General features: G+C 39.4%; 1 protein-coding gene across 1 annotated transcript in view; it reads right to left on the bottom strand.

Annotated features, from left to right (window-relative positions):
* The window catches only part of LOC100763152 (60S ribosomal protein L7a-like), a 162,758-nt gene that overhangs the window by 100,383 nt on the left and 40,708 nt on the right, over positions 1 to 21,667 (bottom strand). The window contains 1 exon segment of the mRNA XM_035448164.1: positions 10,817 to 10,917. Within this exon segment, the coding sequence (XP_035304055.1) occupies positions 10,817 to 10,917 (101 nt within the window).

The raw sequence follows: 21,667 nt of genomic DNA, 5'->3' as shown, positions 1-21,667 counted from the left end.
TGTGATACTGTGGATTTTGTGTGCCTGTTTACCCATATGACTCTGTGTGTGTGTGTGTGTGTGTGTGTGTGTGTGTGTCTGCTTTTGTATTTCTCATGCTTTACCTTTTTCTTTCTGTCTGTTTACTTTGATTTATTCTTGCTTGTTTGTACTGAACAGATTGTTTCTAAAGAGAAGGAAGGCACAGCTTTGAATGGGAATGGAGATAAGGGACAGGAAAACTTGAATCAGAATATATAGCATAAAAATATTTTCAAGAAAATATACTTAAAAATAAATCTGCAGATGCCAGTTGCTTTTTACATCCTGTTAAAAGGAGTTTGTATAATTCTAAACTAATTAAATTGAATTGATGATCCAATAAATTGAATTTTATATCAAAAAAGAAAACACCTTTCCCTTCAAACTGAATGAAAGAATATAAACATATTACAAAAAAAGAAAAGGATTATTTCTAAATACCCCTAGTTTGCAGGGGTTTGGTGGTGCATACCTTTCATCCCAGCATTTGGGAGGCAGAAGCAGGCAGATCTCTGTGAGTTTAAGACCAGCCTGATCTACAAGAGCTAGTTCCAGGACAGCCTCCAAAGCTACAGAAAAACCCTGTCTCAAAAAACAAACAATAAACAAACAAAAAAACCAAAAAACTAAATACCCCTAGTTCATTTAAACACATCTCTTCATGCATATTGAATCATAACTTTAGATTTTGGTGATCTGCTATGATTTTGATATGCACTTAAACCTCCCTCTAATCCAATAGACTTCTTTGACAAAGCCAATGTGGCATAATAGGTGTGAAGCCAGCCCTTCTTATTCTCCTCACCAAAACCAAAAAACCCACCAAAAAAAAAAAACCAAAAACCAAAAAACAAAACAAAACTAAAAAAATAAATGAAAACAAAATATAATAGTTTTAGATCTAAGAAATCACTGGTGTAATTTGGAAAATGGCCTTAGAGTTCAGCATGTTTTAATATGGTAGTGCGTGCACGCGTGCGTGTGTGTGTGTGTGTGTGTGTGTGTGTGTGTGTGTGTGTGTGTGTATTTCCTGAGCTGTTTGGGAATCAATCCCTAGGATGTTAAGCATGCTGGACAATCAGCATAGTACCAAGCTTTGTTCCCAGCATATAGTCTTACAAAAGTTCATTAAAAACTAGCATCTGTCTATTAAGTACTGAAATAACTGTAATCTGGAAAACAACCCAAGTGGCCTTCAGCACCAGCCGGCAAAGCCTTTATGTTATTTGTTAGAACAGTGACTTTGCAAACACAACTACCCAGGCATGGTTCAAAACACTCGCAAGTGTCCCCACAATTCTGAGTGCAAGTTTCCACAATGAGCGAGCTGTCAGTTTGCGACTTGATGCCTGGTGTACAGCTTTTCCCTGACCAGCCAACTCCTGGGAGTAACAGGATGCTGTCTGACTTCTAATGTCTATATCAAGCTTTCTTTCTTCTTCTTCCCTTACAGCTAATCTCAGCTAGAATTTCATAGCCCTCTTGGCTGCGAACTACCACGATGAATCAAAGCTTCCATGGGTTTGCTATTGTCTTATATTTTTGAAACAACATTATTTTCATTGGATGCAATGAGATGTATTTTCTTCTCTCCCAAGCAAATAGATGACATCTGGCCATTTTCTCCCTGTCAGAAAGACGTTCTGCTGAGGTTGAGCCCGTGATCGCACGGTTGTTAAACAGCAGGGATTATCATGCAGGACAGTATTAAGTGGTATTTAACAGCAAGACCAAAGTTCTCTGTCAAATGCCTGACTTAGGGCTTCTTAACTGTTAGCATCCCAGCCTGGAGACCTTTTGCACGGAACCATTTTTCATTCTGACAACAAACTACTGTGACTGTCCAGGATTTCTTTGCTAGAGCTGACAGCCAAGTATTTCTGTGGCAGAAATATTGCCACAGAGTGGGGGATCGGGGGTGAAGGGGAGACATTTTTATCCCTTTTCACTCTGAGCGCAATGACATTCCAAGCAGTAGGTGTCCTGAGTCAATGACTGGTTAATCTATTCAGTATGATCCCCTGTCTAGTCAAAACAATAGGGGGGTTGAGGGCCCAGGAGTGTGGAATATGGGCTTCACAATACCATTGTCTAAAGTGTGCATTGCCTTCTACATCTCTTCTGGGCACATTCTCATTGACATAGGCTGGGGAGGGTGACCAGTGAGACTGTCAATTTAAGTACCATTCTCTAAAAGGTTTTTTATTGGGGGGTAGACGGGAGAAGGAGAGGTGTTTGACAGGTCCCTAAAGTTCAAGTGCAACCATTTTATGACCACAGTAAGACATCAGCTGCGGAACTTACGATATGATGGGTGCAAAGGCAGGAAATAAAAGAAAGAACTTAATGAAAGTTTAATCTTCTGGGGAATTTGGTCCCCTCAAAGGCATAAATTGAGTGACCTAAAACTAAATTTCCCTGTCAAAGGCTGGCATCGAGTTCATACACATTTTACAGCTCTACTAGAAAGGGATATATTTCTTAGAATAACTATTTCTATTCTTAAGTGAATTCCTGCAAATGCTTCTGGAGGCTGAGGATTTATCCCAGTAGATTTATTGGGGGAAGCTATTGCTTCACATGCATGATGGGGGAGCCACGTGACTCCAGCTGCCTGTATTATCATCTGATCTGTATTTCAGGTTTGTGTATCTACAAACTCATGACAGACTGGAAACCCAAGAAGTACCTTTAAACATTTCCAAAATATATCTTGGATCTAGGATGCTTAGTGTGAACCTCAGCTTTGGATTAGAAATATTAGCAACTGAGAAGTATTGTAGGCTTGTGAAGGATGACACAGGCTAGAGGTTTTGTAGCTCTAGGAATGATAAGTGTGGTTTTGGTTAGAATATTCTGCAGAGAAGATGACTTAGACATGGACAAGACCACGCTGTGGTCACTGTGTTAATTGCTTTGTCTGTTGCTGTAATAAAATACCCTGACAAAGGCAACTTAAGGAAGGAAGGGTTTATTATGGCTTGCAGTTACAGGGTACTGTGCGTTCCTGAAGAAGAAGGCATGGCGACTGGACTCCAGGAAGCAGTTGGTCATGTTGCATCTGTAGTCAGGAAGCAGAAAGACATAAATGTTTGTACTTCTCTCTCTGTCTCTCTCTGTCTCTCTCTGTCTCTCTCTCTCTCTGTCTCTCTCTGTCTCTCTCTCTCTGTCTCTCTCTCTATGTCTGTCTGTCTCTCTCTCTCTCTCTCTCTCTCTCTCTCTCTCTCTCTCTCTCTCTCTCTCTCTCTCCCCAGTTCAGGAATCTGGCCTAGGAAATGATGACATCAATAGTAGATGTGTTTTTCTCATCTTAGAGAACCTAATCTAGATAAGCCACTGCCAGCATCCAGTGAAACTGATCTCACAGGCGATTCTAGATCCTGTCTAGTTGACAATATGAACCATCACAGTCATCATTTAAAGTTTTTTTATTGGTTTGTTGAGACAGGGTTTTTCTGTGGCTTATGGAGGCTGTCCTGGAACTAGCTCTTGTAGACCAGGCTGGTCTCGAACTCACAGAGATCCACCTGCCGCTGCCTCCCGAGTGCTGGGATTAAAGGTGTGCGTCACCAATGCCTGGCCATCATTTAAATTTTTATAGTGGCTGGAACTTAATGCATGAAGCCTATGTTTACATAAGTGAGGAAGGCCTGCATTGCTGAATATTTACATCCCATTTTCCATTAAGTCTAGCACATTTGGTCACTGACAAGACATGGTATTAGGAAATCTACACTGCAAGCACAGACCTTTTCTGAGCAGGAATATCGTGAGTAGAGTGTATCTGTAAATATGCTGTGCCTTAGCTGCATGTAACATCTTTGTAGAATATGCATAATTGGTTGTCCTCATGTAGGTGCTAGGATTTGAACCTATGTTCTCTGCAAGAGTAGCCAGTGTTCTTGACTGCTAAGCCATCTCTCCAGACCCACAATTTAAAAATATATGAATAGACAGCATTTCATATTCTGTTTATATTCTTATCCCATATAGAGATTGATGGGAATATTAAAGCATGATAAGGAGATACATGTTTATAATTTCCCCAAGGCCTAAAAATTGAATTCTTCACTTAATTTGATTGTGACAGGCCACTATATCAGCCAGCTCCATAGTTCTCAGTGATGAACTGTTCATAGTACTTCTTACCAACTCCAACTCCATAGTTCCCCAAATGACCAAGTGGTTTTGATGAATGAGATGACCAGAACCTGATTTTTGCTACATAGAGGCCATATCATGCCCAGCACACCTTACAGAATAAAGTGTTACCTTGCTCAATTTATCAGTGATAAGTTAATATAAAAACACAAGACAAGAGTAAAGATCAATAGACTATGAGCTACCAAACACCTACTTCTTGCCCCATCTAATATAATGTATTTATATAGAGAATGTGGTAGTTTGAATAATATTGGCTCCCATAATCTCAGAGAATGGCACAATTAGGTGGTGTGGCTTTGTTGGAGTGGGTATGGCCTTGTTGGAGGAAGTGTGTCACTGTTTGGGGTAGGTTTTGAAGTTTCCTATTCTAAGGATACTGCCTAGTGTCTCAGTCTCCTTCCTGTTGCCCTAAAGATGTTAGAATCCCAGCTATTTCTCCAGCACCATGCCTGCCTGCATGTCACCATGATCCCAGTCATGATGATAATGGACTGAACTTTTGAACCTTTAAATGAGCCACCCCAATTGTTTTCCTTTATAACAGTTACCATGGTCATGGTATCTCTTCACAGCAATAGAAACCCTAAGGCAGTATGAAACCACTCATTATATTTTAGGATATCAGCCCATAAGCTTCCCTTTCCTTAGGAGCAATAACTAAAACAGTCATCCAAGGAAGAACTTGTTGAATATTAAGACACATATTATGTCCATTTTCCATGCAAGGTACTTTAACCCAATTGCATCATCATGCATGCACCACTGAAGGCTTTTATATATGTTCTGTTGTTTATAATTTACTTTACAATCCCAAAGTGTCAACAGTGTATTATCTTAGGAGTGTGGGGAGCCTTGTGCTCTCTTATTCCAGTGGTAATTGCCAAAGCAAATAAGAAAGTTAAGCAGTTCCTATGGCTACAGTAGTAAGTAGCATTTCCCTTGGAGAAAAAATGTCCTGTACATGTTGGAAAAGTCAGAATACTGAAGAACTTAGGGACCAAGGAGGCAGTTTAGGGGTCTGCTATTTAATACACAAAGAATTTGGTGTGATTACTTTTAAAGTATTACCATTATCCTCTAGAGCAGAGGGAATAACTTGTGCAACACTATCAACTCTCATCCAGATCAACTAGCTTTCTCCTCCAATGACAACTAACCTGGCTCCCAGTGGCATGAATATCCACTAGTAGACACACACTGTTGGATGGCAGGGAGATTGTCTTGTTCTCTTCACTTGCCTTGAATGTCTTCTCCATTCATTGTCCCATTCTATCCTAAAAATAATGCAGATGAGTGACCCTGTCTCAAAAACAAGAGGAATGGAATCCAAGAAATCACACTCATAGTGAACTTCTGCACCTCCCACACTCAAGGGCACCTAAGTGTATGTGTATACACATGCACATACATGATAAAGGATGAGTAATAAACACTTTTTGAAGATTAAATTAGATGACTGATAATTTTAGCATTAATTAAACAATTTTGGTACTGAGTGAAGAGGAATCTTCAGAGGAGTTATTTATGTAACTTTAACAGTTATTTACACTGACCAAGGTTCAGACTGGAGCATAGAAAAATAATATTAATTAATTTTGCTGTTAAGACAAATGTTTCACCCTGTCATTCAAGAAGAAAGTACCTATTGGAGAAACTTTGTATGCAACAAGTTTACATGATCTGGGAAGATGAGGTAGCACATGGAATCATGGAAATAACAAAAAAACGTAAGGGCCAAATGGAAGACTTGAAAGTAGGAATTAGGAAGTTGGCCAGCTTTCAGGAAGAGATCAATACAGATAAGATCATATTCTTTGAGATGCTCACTTATCTGGACAGTCAAAGTTCTATAAATAAACAGTTTCCCCATAGTACAGAATTCCATTAGCCATGGGTTTGGAGGAGTTTAGCATAAAAAAAAATGCTAGTTCAAATACATATAAGAAACAACATCCTCTGAATTTACATGTGTGCATGCATTTATGTATGTGCACATGAGTGTGCATGTTTGTGGATGTGGCGCCTAAAGTCACGTACTGAGAATATGAACTTTGCTACCAACCCATCTCAGCACATGTGGTAAAGAAATCACTCAAGTTGGCTGCTTTTGTGGCTAATAGCTGAACACTTGCTTTTACCTGTGACGAGATTCTTTGACAGCCCCTCTTTTGAACCGATTTCAACTCTTCCACCTCTGCCAATCAAAAAAGTCAGACCTGAACTCTTTTACACCCTTCGGGGTAGAGAGATCCCTAAATTAAAGAAATATGGTTGTTTTTCCATTTCTTTTCCCTCTTAATGTTTATTATTATTGTTTTTCAATCCCTCCCACCAGAAGTGCTAGAGCTTTCTCTTATCTCCACCCTTGCCAATACATGCTAAAACTCTGCAGAGATTTTTAGAATTTTAATTTAACAGCCTGGTTCTGAAATTACATGTGGCTGTAACTGAACAGATTCAAAGAGAGCCTGTCTTTTATTTCCTCCTTTGGAAGAGGCTGTGTATATTACAGGAGACACAATTTGTTACATGATCTTTTGGGGTAATTTTTCAGCTTTTGAAATGTGTTCCTCTAGTCTTCTGGAGATAAGTTGCAATGGTAAACATAGAATGAACACAGGGCCTTATACTACAGATTGTCCTTGGCATGGATGGCCCTTTTAGGACACCAAAGTTCAGGAAGAAACCAATAGAATGACATAGATGGTGAATCTACAAAGAAAGAATCAGAAAGAGAAGATATCACATGTTAACAAGGAAGGCCCTCTGTTTGCTCAGGAGATTCTGGATGTCCCAGTATCACTGCTGTGTGGGAGAGACTTTTCACTAATACTTAAGAATGGACCTTTTGAAAAATATTCATTTTGTGGGTGCTTTATGACTTAAAATAGAGACTTAGGGAGTTTTTCTAGATAGGAAGCAAGAATTTGAGTTATGGAGGGAAGTCATTTGGAATTTTAAGGAAAAGAAACCCAAGTGTTTTCTGGGTCCAGTCCAGTTTGATTCAACTAACTTGTGAACAGGTTGTGAGATCCAACCATATGCTGGGATTCCAGGGTGTGCCACCAGGTCCAGCTGAAGACTGGCTTCTCTAGTTTATTATTATCTTTGATAGAAATTGACATGCTGGTTTGAGCACAGGCTTTTCTTTCCAAAGAAGAAATACACTTCATAGAAACTTACTAACTGGTTTTCTTTGATCTGCAAAGACACATCTCTGAAGTTTTTTGATAAAGCTCCCATGGTGGAGTGGCTCATGTAGGATTTTGTTGTAATTCAGCATTACAGCCAGTATCACAGCCAACAAAGCCTGGAAACATGAACTTCAATCTGGTGCCACAATGTATGGCAATGAATTTGGAGGATACTTCAGTGCATTGATTCTCTCTCTCTCTCTCTCTCTCTCTCTCTCTCTCTCTCTCTCTCTCTCTCTCTGTGTGTGTGTGTGTGTGTGTATGCATGTGTCTGTACATGTGTATGCATGAGTGTCTGTGTGTATGGTTTATGTATGTATGGTGCATGTGTAGATGGTTCTTATCAGCCTGTGTGTTCAGGCTTACATACACATGTGTATATCTACAGGTCAGAAAAGGAGAAAAGGGTATTGCTGTCCTGCTCTACTACTCTACCTGCTGAGACAGGCTTTTTGGTGGACATGGAGCTAGGATAGCAACCAGGAAGACCTAGAAATCCTTCCCTTTCCACCCCGTACAGTCCTGGGTTTCTGGGACCCAGTTTTGTTTTTTGTTTTTGTTTTTGTTTTTGTTTTCCATGGGTGCTAAGATTTGAACTAAGATCTAAGATTCTCATGCTTGTAAGCAAGCACTTTTACCTACTTGAACAATCTCCCTAGGCTCTATTTTTAATTCTTAAAGTTAAAATTTTGTACTTTGATGTTTCTTCATTTTTAGATGATTTTATTTTTAATTATGTACATATGTGTCCATAAGGAAGAGTTTTGTGTGCATGTGAGTGCAGGTATCTGTGGAGGCCAGAAGGAAGCATCAGATTGCCCTTGAGCTGGAATTACAGGTAGTTGTGCTCTATCCAGCATGGGTGCTGGGAGCTGCAAGATCTGTTCATGCTTTTAACCACTAAGTCATCTCTTCATCCCTTCATTTGATATTTTCATTAGTGGAAATCTCCTAAACTAATCAGATGCCAAACTATTGATGCTATGATGTCTGTGGGAAATTCAGCAGATGGGGGTTGGGTGGGGAGAAGGTAGGGGCAATGGGAAGATGGGAGGGAGAGGGAACTGGGATTGGTATGTAAAATAAGATTATTTTAAAAATAAAAAAATTATTTATGTAATTACTTATCTAGGCAATTAATCTGAAATCTCAAATAGTCATTTTTTCAGGATGTTTTTATGAACCAGCAATAATGAATATTTTAGAGGCATCATCTTGCTAAGCATCCCTGGTTGGTCTGGTACTTACTACATTGTGCCAACTGATTTCAAATTCAAGGCAGTCTTCTTATCTCAGCTTCCCAAGTATTACAGCCATATACCTCAATGCTCAGAGGAAATTAAAGTTAAGTGAAACTAAAATTAATTGTAATTTACTGAATGCCACTTACAGTCACCATAGTATTTTATACATCAGGAGAAAAATAGAGTAACCAAACAGAGTAATTGCTTCACTGTGTCCATGGGAGCAGCTTTGTGTGAACACAATGGGCCAAGCAAGAGTAACTACAACTCACCCATTAAGATCGTCCCTCAAATTAAAGGATAAAAGCCTCCAGGTTCTAAAGTCTTGTGTAGCACCCTGACCTGTATTTCTGGGATCCTCCTAGTCAGTTATGTCCAGAAGTTCTGCCATTGTGTTAGATAAAGGAATGGATTTTCCAAACTCTCAGAAGAATGAAAAAAATCAAGGACAATCTTTGTTATAGAAGTTGCTTCCATATAAGTGTAGCTGCGCTTTGGTCCTATGAGTGTATTTGGGGTGGGGGAGATATTTAGAATGCCTGCATTTTCCTTGACCATGGTACATCAATATCCATTCATAAAACTTTTCCTGAGAAGTTGAGGGTACCCTTACAGGATGCAGTGATCTGGATATGGAACATTTATGGGCAAGACTGTCAGATTTCTGCCTCAGGAAGACTTTCCTGTTTGCAACATCTTGAAAGCATTATTCTATCAATAATCTAAGCATACACTGGCCCTTCTCTACCTCCCGGAAGGTAACAAGTGTGCAGGAAATATATTATTTTGCAACTCCCAGGATAACTGTTGCATCCCTACAACTTCATGAGTACTTTCTTTGAAGAAACACATAATGAATGATGTGGCATTTAAAATTCAGCCTTTGATTGAAAAATCTGAGCTGTGTCTGTGCCTTAAATATCCCAAAGCCTTTTTTAGATTAAATCATCTGCGCTCCTCTCCTTAAGCCATCAGTTGTACAACCAAGTTTTAAAGGTGGTATGCAGTGGCTCATGAGATAGCTCGGTGAGTAAGAATGATCCTGCACAAGCATGAGGACCTGAGTTCAAATATTCAGTACCCACATAAAAAAAAATCCCTGAGTGGATATACATGCTTGCAACTCTAGCCTTGATAGGCAGATATGGGTGGTTATTAAGCACTCATTGGACAAACAATCTAATCAAAATGTCAAACTTCAGATTCAGTGAGAGTTCTTGTCTCAAGGGAGTAAGGCTGAGATCCATAAAGGAATACATCAGACATTCTCCTCTGGCATCTGCATGCATAGACACAGGCACACATAGCTGCGCATGAATGCATCATATACCCCCCTCACACACACACACATACACACACCCATTCTTAAAAAGTAGCATGTGCATGTAATTATCCATTGCATCATGATAGCAGAACATCTTTAACTCTCTCTCTCTTAACATCTCCCTGGCCCCCACCCTCCACACAGACACACATTCAACTGTCTGGAAAGTTCTTAGGAGCAGTTATGTCAGAGTTAAATCACCTAACAGGGACATAAACAAATTTTGTTCCATCATTTATGAATTGAGCTTTAAGTTTTTACCTTGATTTAGTGAGAAAAAATAAAATCAGACAACAGTCATCATCTCATTTGTATATATTTGTATAAAGTCTGTAACCAGAAGATTAGCTCAGATCCAAGGAAATGTAACCATCAACCCCCAGCTAAACAGTTTCCAAAGACGTTGTTTCAGAACTAGCTCTTAAATGCCCAAGGAACTCAATCTAACGGCAGAGATATTTGAAATATACACAAACATACAAGCTTTTTAGATAAACACATTTTCGGAGAGCTTTTGATGAAAGTGATAAGTTACATTCTCTAAAGCTACACACACTGTATTTTATTACTCTTTAGCAGACACTTATCAGCTGTAAATGTTGGGTGGTTTAGGCTAGGAATCAACCCTGAGGGAACCCGTGTGGGACTCTGGGACTCACAGTTCTATAGATCAACATAAACCTTAGACTCGATTTTATTTTCATTTATTAAAAAGGTCTGTCATTCGCTTCTGCAATTTCAAATCCATTAGCTTCCTGCCCCTTTTAAGAAAAAAAAAGGAGGCAACTGCAGATTTTATGGACTGATTGCTGATGGCTATGCTACTGCTATATTGGTTTTGAGTGGAGAGTCCATTACAGACACATTACCCATAAACCATGTTTCCAGCACAATCTGCAGCTTCCATTCTCGCTGGGGAGTGAGTGCAGTGGGCTTGGTCAAAGAGAGGTTGGAGAAAGGGTCAGATCTCCTGGAAAGTAACACAGGGTAGGCACCGATATAAATTACCAACTTTCTTTCTTTTTCCACGTAATTATGTCTCAAATGTGCAGCGGTTGGGTTTCTTAGCCAGCCACCAGATGAACTAGGAAATCATATCGACAGCAGATTAGACTGGGAGTTTTCAACCTTTCTCCCTGCCATGTATGCTCAGACAATATATTTGTCTGTCTTGCAAGTCCCTGATTCTTGCCACGCATATTTAGCACCCATTTTTCCCAGTCTTCTATATATGGTGCTTAAAAGTTTTTCAGCAAAGGCACAAGGTATTTCTAGAAGCAATAAACAGATGAAAATATGGTTTCATATTTTCCCTCTGTAACTCTAAATTTTCTGTTTTTGGAGAAGAAGAAGAAGAAGAAGAAGAAGAAGAAGAAGAAGAAGAAGAAGAAGAAGAAGAAGAAGAAGAAGAAGAAGAAGAGACACATCTCCAGTGTAATTGGATTGCTTGCTTTTCCTACTCAATAAGGACTCTTTTTTTTTTATGAAAGGAAACATGAATAAAGGCACAATTAGAACAACACACCTGGCACTCACATCACAGGAAGCCTTCCCTGAGGAGCTCTGCTTCCTCTCATACCTCATTCTTGATAACTACTAGGTGACCAATAAGGTTGTTAAATTAAATGGTGCTGGATTTTTAAAAAGCATCCTTAAAGTGAAAGACACTTCCTTCCCTTTATTAACACGAAATAGTGTTCACTTAGGCTCAGCCTAAGAAATAATTGAGTTGTTGCTTTACAATGACCTTAATTTACATCATCTTTCTCTGTTAATGACACACTTGGTCCTGTTTCAGTGGTAAATTCCTTCTTCTATTTGGTGGTGCTTATCCAAGATGCAGAGAACCAAGATGACTCTACTATCTCTTCCTTATCTGGGTTTTGTTTAAGTAATACAACATACATTCCAGTTAAATTTTATTGTACATTTAGCCATTCACCAGTTAATCATCTGTCTGTCTGTCTGTCTGTCTATCTACCATCATTTATCATTTATTATAATTATTTTGATAATCTTGTTGTCTAGCGTATAAGACCAACATTTAAGCAAAGACTTTCTTTACATTAACTGCTCTTCTAGTTTTGATAAAACACTTGATCTTCCTTACTCCTTTGAATTCCTAATCTGACAAGGGCTTTATAGCTTTACAAAGTGGGTTGAATGCTATAATCCATTTTCTACATTAGATGTTAATTTAAAAACCCCGTGTGGGAGTTAACACAATCATGGTCACCAGACAGGAGCTGTGTTGGATGTTAACATGACTTCTAAGGTGGATCATCCCCCACCTCCCTACTCAATTTTGTTCCACCTTGATGGGAGATCAGGCTCCATCAACACAGAGCTGTCAATCATCAGTCAAGGGTGCCTTGCCAGTAGCATGACATGCATGTGGGCAGGCCCGCTAACAGAATCTGTTAACAAAGATCTGCTGACCTTGTGATCTTTAAAGATGTTTTAAATTCCACCCCTTGATGCCATTTGGTAGAACGGTATCAGACCCTGAGCTGAAGCCATGGAGCTGCAATGGAATTATTCTGCTTTGCAGGTGATATCTTTTGAATGCATACTTTGACTAGTTAAAAATTCTATGAAAGTGTTATTCTTTCCCTATTCCTGCACCAAATTCCCAAAACGTGGTTTCTGATCATCTTTGTGACATATCAATAGCAACAACAAAATAATGTTTTCTTCAGATGGTTTCTTCCAAAATGGGAAAGATGAGATTAGTACACTTCACCTAGCACCAGCAAACAAGCTGTGGTTACGTAGCAGCAGGGAATCTTGTCAAAATGGTTAAAATGGGATGCCTGGAGCTGATATTGTCTGTCATCACATTTCTTATCTGTAAGACCACAAAACCAGGTGGTGAAAACAGAGGCTGTGATTCTCTTCTAGGCAAGGTAGGCAAGAAAACAGGAAAAGTTGCATGTTTCCCTTTTTGTTTGTTTTTAGGGACTCCTCTTGCAGGCAGTGTTTTCCTTGATTAATCTTGGTTCTGACTTCTGAGTAACAGTTAATCTGTCTTCTGTAGATATCAAAGGCTTTGTGGTGGACAACATATACTCAGTTGTACTTAGCTGCTTTTGTCAACCTCTTCTCGCTTCTCACTCTCTTAAAAGAAGGGCAGGGTGTGTGTGTGTGTGTGTGTGTGTGTGTGTGTGTGTGTGTGTGTGTGTATGAGAGAGAGAGAGAGAGAGAGAGAGAGAGAGAGAGAGAGAGAGAGAGAGAGAGATTGAATATCCTTCTGGGCACTGGGTATGATGATCCCACTTAAGCACACAAATCACATGAGCATCTTGGTTTTCAAGCCTGTTATTAACATAGCCATCGTCTTTTAAACCATCATGTTGAAAGCACTCTCTGGGATCCTTGGGAAGAATCATTTGAGAAAATGTTAAACTACTATTATCAGCCTTGGATTATAACCGTACTTTGTGCACAGTCCTAGAATCTCAAATGTGAAAAGGATGCATCTTTCTAGTGCCCATGTTAGTTCTGCGGTCAAATTGTGCCATGTGAATGATGCCACAGGAGTGATTCAATGCCTGTCCAAGGAATTAGAAATGGCCTTCTATATTTTTCCTGTAACCACTTGATTCCCTAGGTAAGGATCCATATCACTTGAAGTTTCATGGCTTGCACACATTCACCCGGTTGATAAAGTACATAAAGCAAAGCAATCTGGGTCTCTCTCCACACTTCTCTTGGGCATCTTTTAATGCTTAGCCTCAATCATCCTCAGAAAATTGACATAACATGCATGAGCAGCAGCCTGGCAGTTCACAAACACATTAGCCATTAAACTCTGCAATGGCACCATCTGCCTTATAATGCTCTGTTTTTACCCAAGATTAACAATGGGCTTGAATCACTTGCAGTTCCATCAGCTCAACTACAAGGTAGTCCCAGCATGTGGACATAGTAGGGCAACAGCCATTTATCACTTGGGTGTCCTTCAAGATGTGGACCTGGTGCTTCAGTCACCCCTTCTTATTTGTTTATTGGTTTTTTCTAAGGAAACATGGATGTGCATTCTTTCTAGAGAGGAAAAAATGTGTTGGGTAGGAGAGAGAGACTGAGAGGTAAATAGGAGGGGCAAAGGGAGACCCTGAAAGCCATCCTACTTCAACATCCTTTCTGGCTCCTTGGCAATGCTGCCGCCGCCACAGATTGCTTAGCACGTAATTAGCTTGGATCTTGGAAGCCCATGTTTGTAGGTCTCACTTAGCACATTTCCTGAGTATTACTAAACATTTCAAGCCAAAATGGAGGGAAAGCAGGGGAAAGTGATTTCCATTGGCAAGGAGGTTCATGTTTCTTCTGTCCTGGAAAACAAAAGAGGAGAAAAAAATAATTGGAAATTATGCCCAAGTTGCCTGACTCCTCTCTTATCCTATTTCAAACAAAACCTAGTGATGTAAAATGTTGCTTCTCTTCTCACTCTACAGTCCATCAACTTGCAGTGGGCATGTTTTCTTATTTTTATTTTATTTTTTTTAAATAGCTACGTATTAAAAGTGAACCAGTCTTTGCCAGCTCTGGATAAAAGGCTATTTATTTTCAACCAATTTGATAGCTGCAGTTTTCAGTAATTGAATTTTCTGTGGTCAGAAAAGCAGTAATCTTAGAAACCAAATAAATATTTTTTAATAAAACGGAACACTGAGAAACCCTATAATAATGTCAAAAATGTAGCCACTTATGGATGGATAAATATTTTAAGAAATTTACATTTCACCCAAAGCTGTATGCTTCGAGCTTCCCTGGAGATTCTGAGGAGCGTAACATTTTGCTTTGGGAATTGAACAATGTGCGGCTTAGATGAAAACTATACAGGCCCTATAGAAACTTTCTGGCTGATAGAGTGCTGCAAGCTGATAGCTTTGTCAGTGCCTCTACTGAAGAGTGCAAAAAAGATTTCTGTATTTTGGTGCTACTCTCACTGGGAGATAGATGATTCTTGTGGAGGGGCTGACTAGGATGCCTCACAGCAGTATCTACATACTAGTAGAAGTCACTATAGCAACAAGCTCCAATAGTTGTAACAATCAAATATGCCACCAGACATTTCCAGGAATCTCTTGGTTGGGTGCTGTGATCAATGTAACTGGGTTAAAAGATGCCCTCAAGGCTGGTGAAAAAAAAAAAAGTATTTCTGGATGTATCTTTATCATGTTTCATTGGAATAAATGGAAATCAAGAGAATGCTTCCTCAATCAATGTCAGCATGAATAGAATAGGAAGGCAGTTTTCCAGACCCCAACATCTGTCCAGGTCTCAGATTCAAGCTGATTCATTCCAGTGGTTCTACTGACTCTTAAGATTTTATCAGTAAACCTTGAACCTTCTGGCCCTTATGACCATGTCTGGTTATCCCCATACTTAGTCTCTTCTTAAATATCTACAAGTGTCCTACTGGTTCTCTCCTCAGTATAACCATGCCACAACAGAGATGTGTATTAGTTACTTTTCTGTTGCTGTGATAGAATGTCCCAACAATAAGCAATTTAAGGAAGTAAGGCCTTATTGGGGTCTATAGTTCCAGAGTACAGATACAGTCCATTGAGAATGGGAAGACATCAGCAGGAGGATAAGGCCAGATTGGCATCAGGAAGCAGGCTGACAAAATTCCACATACACACAGGAAGCAGAAAGAACATAAGTGGGACAGGGATATAAAACCTCAATGTCTGTTAGAGTCACACACTTTCTCCAGCACGGCTCCACCTTCCAAAGTTTCCAAGACCTTCCCAAACAGCGCCAACAACCGGGGACCAGCTGTCAAAGTATGAACTAATGGTGGGCAACGGGGGCCTGGGGGGAGTATTCCATTTTCAAACCACAAGTTACAAAATCACCCCAGCATGAGAACCCCATGCAGGATTAAGTAAGTGATTTGGAATACACACTGTCTCCAATGTTATTTTCATTAACATTTCTTTTTCATATAGTGTCTTGTATCATACTGAGGGAGACATCTTCAGGTGACTATGCTGAGGAGGTGAGCAGAAGAGAGTTACTTGAATAGGTTATGTGCACTTATCTGTTGAGGGACATAAAGACCAACAATGCAGAGGGAATTCTATTTGTGTTAGGCTTATCCTTAGGTTATTTTCTTAATTCTTGACTGCCACATTTACATTTGGCTATATAAATATATGATAAATTAAACTTGTGACATTAAAACCTACTTTCATATGACATACATGACTATTTTAACTTTTCTTTGTCATCTAAATCGCTTAATAGTCAATGAATGAGAAAGAATCAAAAGGGACGAGGGCAGTCACATTTCAGCACTCAGATTAAAAATTTCACAGAAGAAACACGTTGCCACTGACGCTATGAAAATGTATTAACTTTTGGGCCTTACCCTAGAGAATAACATCACAGTGGAAAAAGTCTTGCTCTTTACGCAGAGAGCAGTGATGCTAATTTAACAGCATCATAAAAATGGTCAATTCCTGGTATTTGAAAAGTATAAATTTGAGAATACATGCTTCTTATTTGCTTTTTTTAATCTTAACTCTATCTATACCCACTGTATGATTGGAAATGCAAGGATTAAGATGTATAAACATTCTCATGATAGCTCTCAAAGAACTGAAAAGAAAGCTTTTATTCCTATTATGTGGACATGGGGGTGGACCCGTGGAATAGGGTCATGATTCTGTTACTCCACACGTTCTAGTTTTATGCTGTCTTGTGAGACTCTTCCCTGGCGTTACTTATAGAGACATGGTTGAGCACTTACTTACAGGAGCAGAGACGACTCAATGGCAGGTGCCTCAATGGAAAGGCCATCTCAAATATGGGTGATGACTCAGGAAGGCTGTATCTTTGGGGCTCTTGCACAACTTTCAGGCAGCTTGGCTTTAGAAGAAGTCTCCCCCGAAGTCACTGCTGCTTAAGTAACTTTGGGAAGGGACCTTATGAACCCTGACAGGTTTTAGGGATTTCCTGAGTTATTCAGTTTCTGGGTCTAAAGATTCTCTTTCACTCCTCACAGGGAGGGAATGTTTCAGTTCGAAGGAAATTGCATTTCACCATCAGCAATCTTCAGTTCTATAGTAGTTCACTCTAGGACTTAGACTCGGGCATAAAGTTGCTTGATTTTGATTTCTTCACTACCCAGTCCATGAGTGTGAAATCTATTTCCACATTTGTAAATACACGTGAATAGTTGAACCCTCCTCTATGAAAAGAAAAAAAAAAAAAAAAAAACCTCTCCTTTTATTTGGTTTGCATTCCTTCACCAAACCCCATTGCCTAGTATGCCACCCTACTCTAGCAAATTTGATGAGAATAAGGAAAGTGGGTCAGTATGGAGTTGAGAAGGAGTTGGGAAGTCACAGAAAAATGAGTGGCATATGAGTTTCTTCTATGTAGAAAGCAAATGGGTGAAACAGCAAATTTGTACACTTATTCTCATCTATGTTGTTACTCATGGGACCAGAAGGCAAAGGCCAAGACACTGAGATATGGATTACCCTTAGGTCATGAAAAATCCCTCCAGAAACATACTACAAAATTGAGGGCCCTATGGAAACATGGATAACCCTTCTTTGATAATGTGAAAGTGACTGTAGCATTCCTCAGCTATTTTCCAAGGTAATAGGAATGATGCCTGTAGAACAGCACTGTTGTACTTTGAATTCAAAACACGCTATGGACTCATGTATTAAACACTTGACTCAGAGTTGATGAAGGCTCTGTTTGGGAAGGCTGTCGAACACTTAGTGGTTGGAGCCTCCTTGGAGGAAGTATTTCACTAGGAGCACCCTGGGATTTTGTAGCTGTGATCTGTCTCTTGTCCTTATGTTACTTCCTGGTTGCAGATACAATGTAACCAGCAGCCCCCTGGCTCTCTTGCCACGCCTTTACTGCCATGATAGACTGTAAACCTGAATCTGTAACCCCAAAGAAGCTCTTTCTTAAGTTGTTTTTTGTCAGGTATTTGATCATGGCAACAAGAAAAGTAACTAACACAGAAAAATCAAGACTTAAAAAAAAGTTCCAGCCCAGGCCAAACATAGATTCTACTGGAGTCATGTCTGACAAGGAGTCTATTGTCTTGTGTCACTACAGACTTGGTTAGATCCAAAGGCACCACTGTCAATGGCTGACCTTGGTGTGTGTTTTTAATCTTTAACAGCATTTTCCATGCAATATTCATTTGAAATCCACATGACCTAATTTCATATGTCACAATTTTAAACCCATAGATTTTATTTTTTTTTAAATCCCTCAATGATTACTTCCTTGGTGTTTCTGGAACTTTCCCAGAGGCAGTGGGCACCATTTCAGAATAACTCCAAATGCGGTCCATTTGTGGGGGAAAGGGGAAGGCACAGTCCCATTTTTATTAGTGGATCCAGACCTATCCGTTGGCCTGGAAAGTTCTTTTATCCTTCTGCATATGCATTTATTTTTGCTGATTCGAATCATTATTCAGTTAAATTAGTCCCAGTTTCGTAATAACGACCTCCCTCTAGCTTGTCCCTTTAATGTTAGTGAAAACTAAAACCCAGGTGGTTTTCAACATGACACTCGCTGGAAATCAGTTATGAAATTACCTGTTTATTAATGATGTGTCAGGAGACTGACATGCTAACTGCAGGCACCGGCTGGGGTAGTGCTAATATAGAAATAACAAGACCATATTATGTGCAATATGTATTCCATGGAACTGTTGCTTTCAATCCCCAGGGACACCTCTGAAATCCAGATGTTTCATCTCAAGATTTTAATCCCAGAGAGTGAAGATTTTAAAGAGAAATCAAGTCCACTTAACATTGTTGCTTGGCCACACTTCCTCACTGGGGAACTCCATGGAGTAGACGTTTGCTCTCATAATTCAGGGGGCTCTGGTTCTATGAAATAATTAGCTGAAGTGGGAGAAGTTCCTTTGCAATCAAAAAGTGGCTCTAAAGTGTGTTCCTAAAATGCACATTGAAGGCCCATCTATTGATTGTATCAGTGACACGTTCCAGGTATGGAGGCTGAAGAATAAAACTAGGGAATAAAAGGGTAGTTTTTACTGAAAATAAGGAATTTTTACAGGAAGTTATTACATTTTTATCATAAAGAGCCATGGCCACAAAACTATAAATAACACACTGAACGGAGTCATGCAGACTGTACTTTTCTTTTTCTTTATGCAGACAAATATGTGTCACAAAGTTGATATTAGCGACAGGTAAAATAAACCAGTGATCCTTGCAACTTGGGTGGGGAAGGCATTCCTTTCCCCTCCTTTCCTTGGTCCTTGGAGTGTGTTATAAACTAGCTCACACAGTGAATCGAGTGGAGAAATGGTAATCATCTGATTTGGTTATTACAAACAAACTCCAGGTTGTAACAAGGCACTGAATCATTTGTCTACAAACTCTGCCTTCTGCACACTGAATCTCAATCTGCATAGATGAGATTGTGGCTCATAATTTCCCCTCTTCTCTCTCTTAATGTAAATGCACTAATCTTTCCCTAGACATCTCTCATCCTGGAGGACAGAGAGCGGCATCCAGCAGCTTTGAAATCTCAATGTGAAAAGCCTTAGAATCTGCAGAAGTCTGCACTGAGTACTTTTGGGCCCCAAGAATCTGAACTTTCACGTAAAACATTGAGAGACTTGAGAACAAACACATTTACCAAAGAAGGGAAAATATTGTTCCCACCATTTCACTTGTGCTTAAGATTATATTCTGTCAATTTCTATCCTCATTGCATGGAATAGATGTCTGCATTCCTCCCTGGTGTGGGAAGAGGGTAGTGGATTTGGCTGTGTGGACAATCTGTCTGTGAAATTAATGAAGATTCTTGGCCTTTGTGCTAGCAGAATGAGGCAATCGAATTATCCACTGCTGGCTATCTGGAATTTAATTTCTAAAGGGGTATTGACATGATTCAAGCTCTCACATCCCTTGACTTTCCTTACCTCCTCTTTCTCATGTGCTTTTGATGTTTCACTTACATTTTTCTAGAACATTCCCTTCCCTCTGTCTTAGGTGTGATTACCTTTTACAGTTATGTTTACCCAGCATCTGACTTTCAGACTAAATTTAGTTTTATTTTAATTTTTCATTTTACTTATCATTTGTTTTTTATGTCTCTATTTTAAACAACATTTTCCTCTTCAGTCAAGGCTGGCTTTGAAATCATGGCAATCCTCTGGCCTCAGCATTTTTTAATGCTTTCACCAGTGACTGACTCATCATGCTGAGCTCTGCAATTTAATATTTGTTTTAGTGTGTGTGTGTTGTGTATGTGTTGTGTGTGTGTGTGTGTGTGTGTGTGTGTGTGTGTGTGTGTGCATGTGTATGTGCATGCTATGTATGTGCTGTGTGTGCATGTGTGCTATGTATGGCTAACCTGGGAAGCCAGAAGAGAATGTTAGATAGCCTACAGGTGGAATTAAAGAATTATAGACAATTGTGAGCTACCCAATGTGTATGGCAGGAACTGCACTTGGTTCCTCTGGAAGTGTATCAAGTGCTCTTAACTGCTGAGCCATCTCTCCTGCTAGTCAGCACTGCAATTTAGTCTTAATTTGATATCACAGTGCCTTGAAGATAAGCATCAGGTCTTCATTCAAAGCTAAGTTTGCAAGAACCATATGATATTCTGTGATAGTTTGGAGTTGACAATTCACTTGCTTGGGTAGTTTCCCATTTGATGTGCCCTATCACTTTTGTGAAGACACTTTCAATGTAAAATATAATTCCGATTTCCCAGAGGGTCATTGATTCTCAGAGAAGTAAGGCAATGTATTTACACCTCATTGAAACAGGAGCTGAAGAAAGTTCTTCCTACTACTCTGCACTGCAAGCTCGACAGAAAACACACTACCTTCACTCTCAGAGAGGGTAAAAAATAAGACTTCAGGTAGAGGGGTGCTGCAATAAAAACAAAATTACAATCCCGGATATTAAAAGTCCAGTTCTTAAGAGGAAAAGCCAGGCCTTAATAAGAAAGTGTTTTGATTTTGAAATCCATATTCCCATTCTTGAAAATACTTTTTCAATTTGGACCCAATTTAGTGGGAACCCCAAGGATGATAAGTCCTCAAATAGAGGCAGGAAAAAAATCAATTTCCCAAGAGGCAGTAGTGATTTGAAATATTTGTTGGAGCCTAAGGGATGTATGAAATCTACATGGCTATTTACATAAATTTCTTATAATTTCTATCACAAATATACCCTTGCTGTTCTCCCAAATCTTTATTTAATAATGATCATAATAAAATTAAGTTTATCTCCACTGCCTTGCCTTGGTGCCAAGCAGCCAAAATCAGCAATTCAGTTTTTTTCAAGATTATTTTTCAGTAAAAGTTCCAGAATAGAAAGAACACATGACCATGAGATGGTTATATTCCTGTGATCTTAAAGATTCAATTCCCATGTGGTAACATTATTTGAAAGTAGATAATTATCAGCAGCCTGAGGCCATTTTCTCCCCTAAGACAAGTCTTGTCCTCTAGGACTCCTCATTTGACGGCTTTAAAAGTCCTGCAGAAGGAAAGACATGTTTCAGAACATTGTCTTCCCTGGAAGTAAATTTCCAAAGAGAAGTCCCCTGCCACCCCCAAATATCCTAGTTTAAATTCAAAAGCTGGAATAGATTATAAGGTGGGTGTAGTTTGGGGACTGTTTAATGGGCAGGTCCATGCTTGTTGGTGGTGTGAGGGGGACTCCAGGCAAAAACATAAAATAAGA

Source organism: Cricetulus griseus, chromosome 7 (assembly GCF_003668045.3).
Source record: "Cricetulus griseus strain 17A/GY chromosome 7, alternate assembly CriGri-PICRH-1.0, whole genome shotgun sequence".
NCBI classification, from domain to species: domain Eukaryota; kingdom Metazoa; phylum Chordata; class Mammalia; order Rodentia; family Cricetidae; genus Cricetulus; species Cricetulus griseus.
This window is presented reverse-complemented; position numbering and strand designations above follow the sequence as displayed.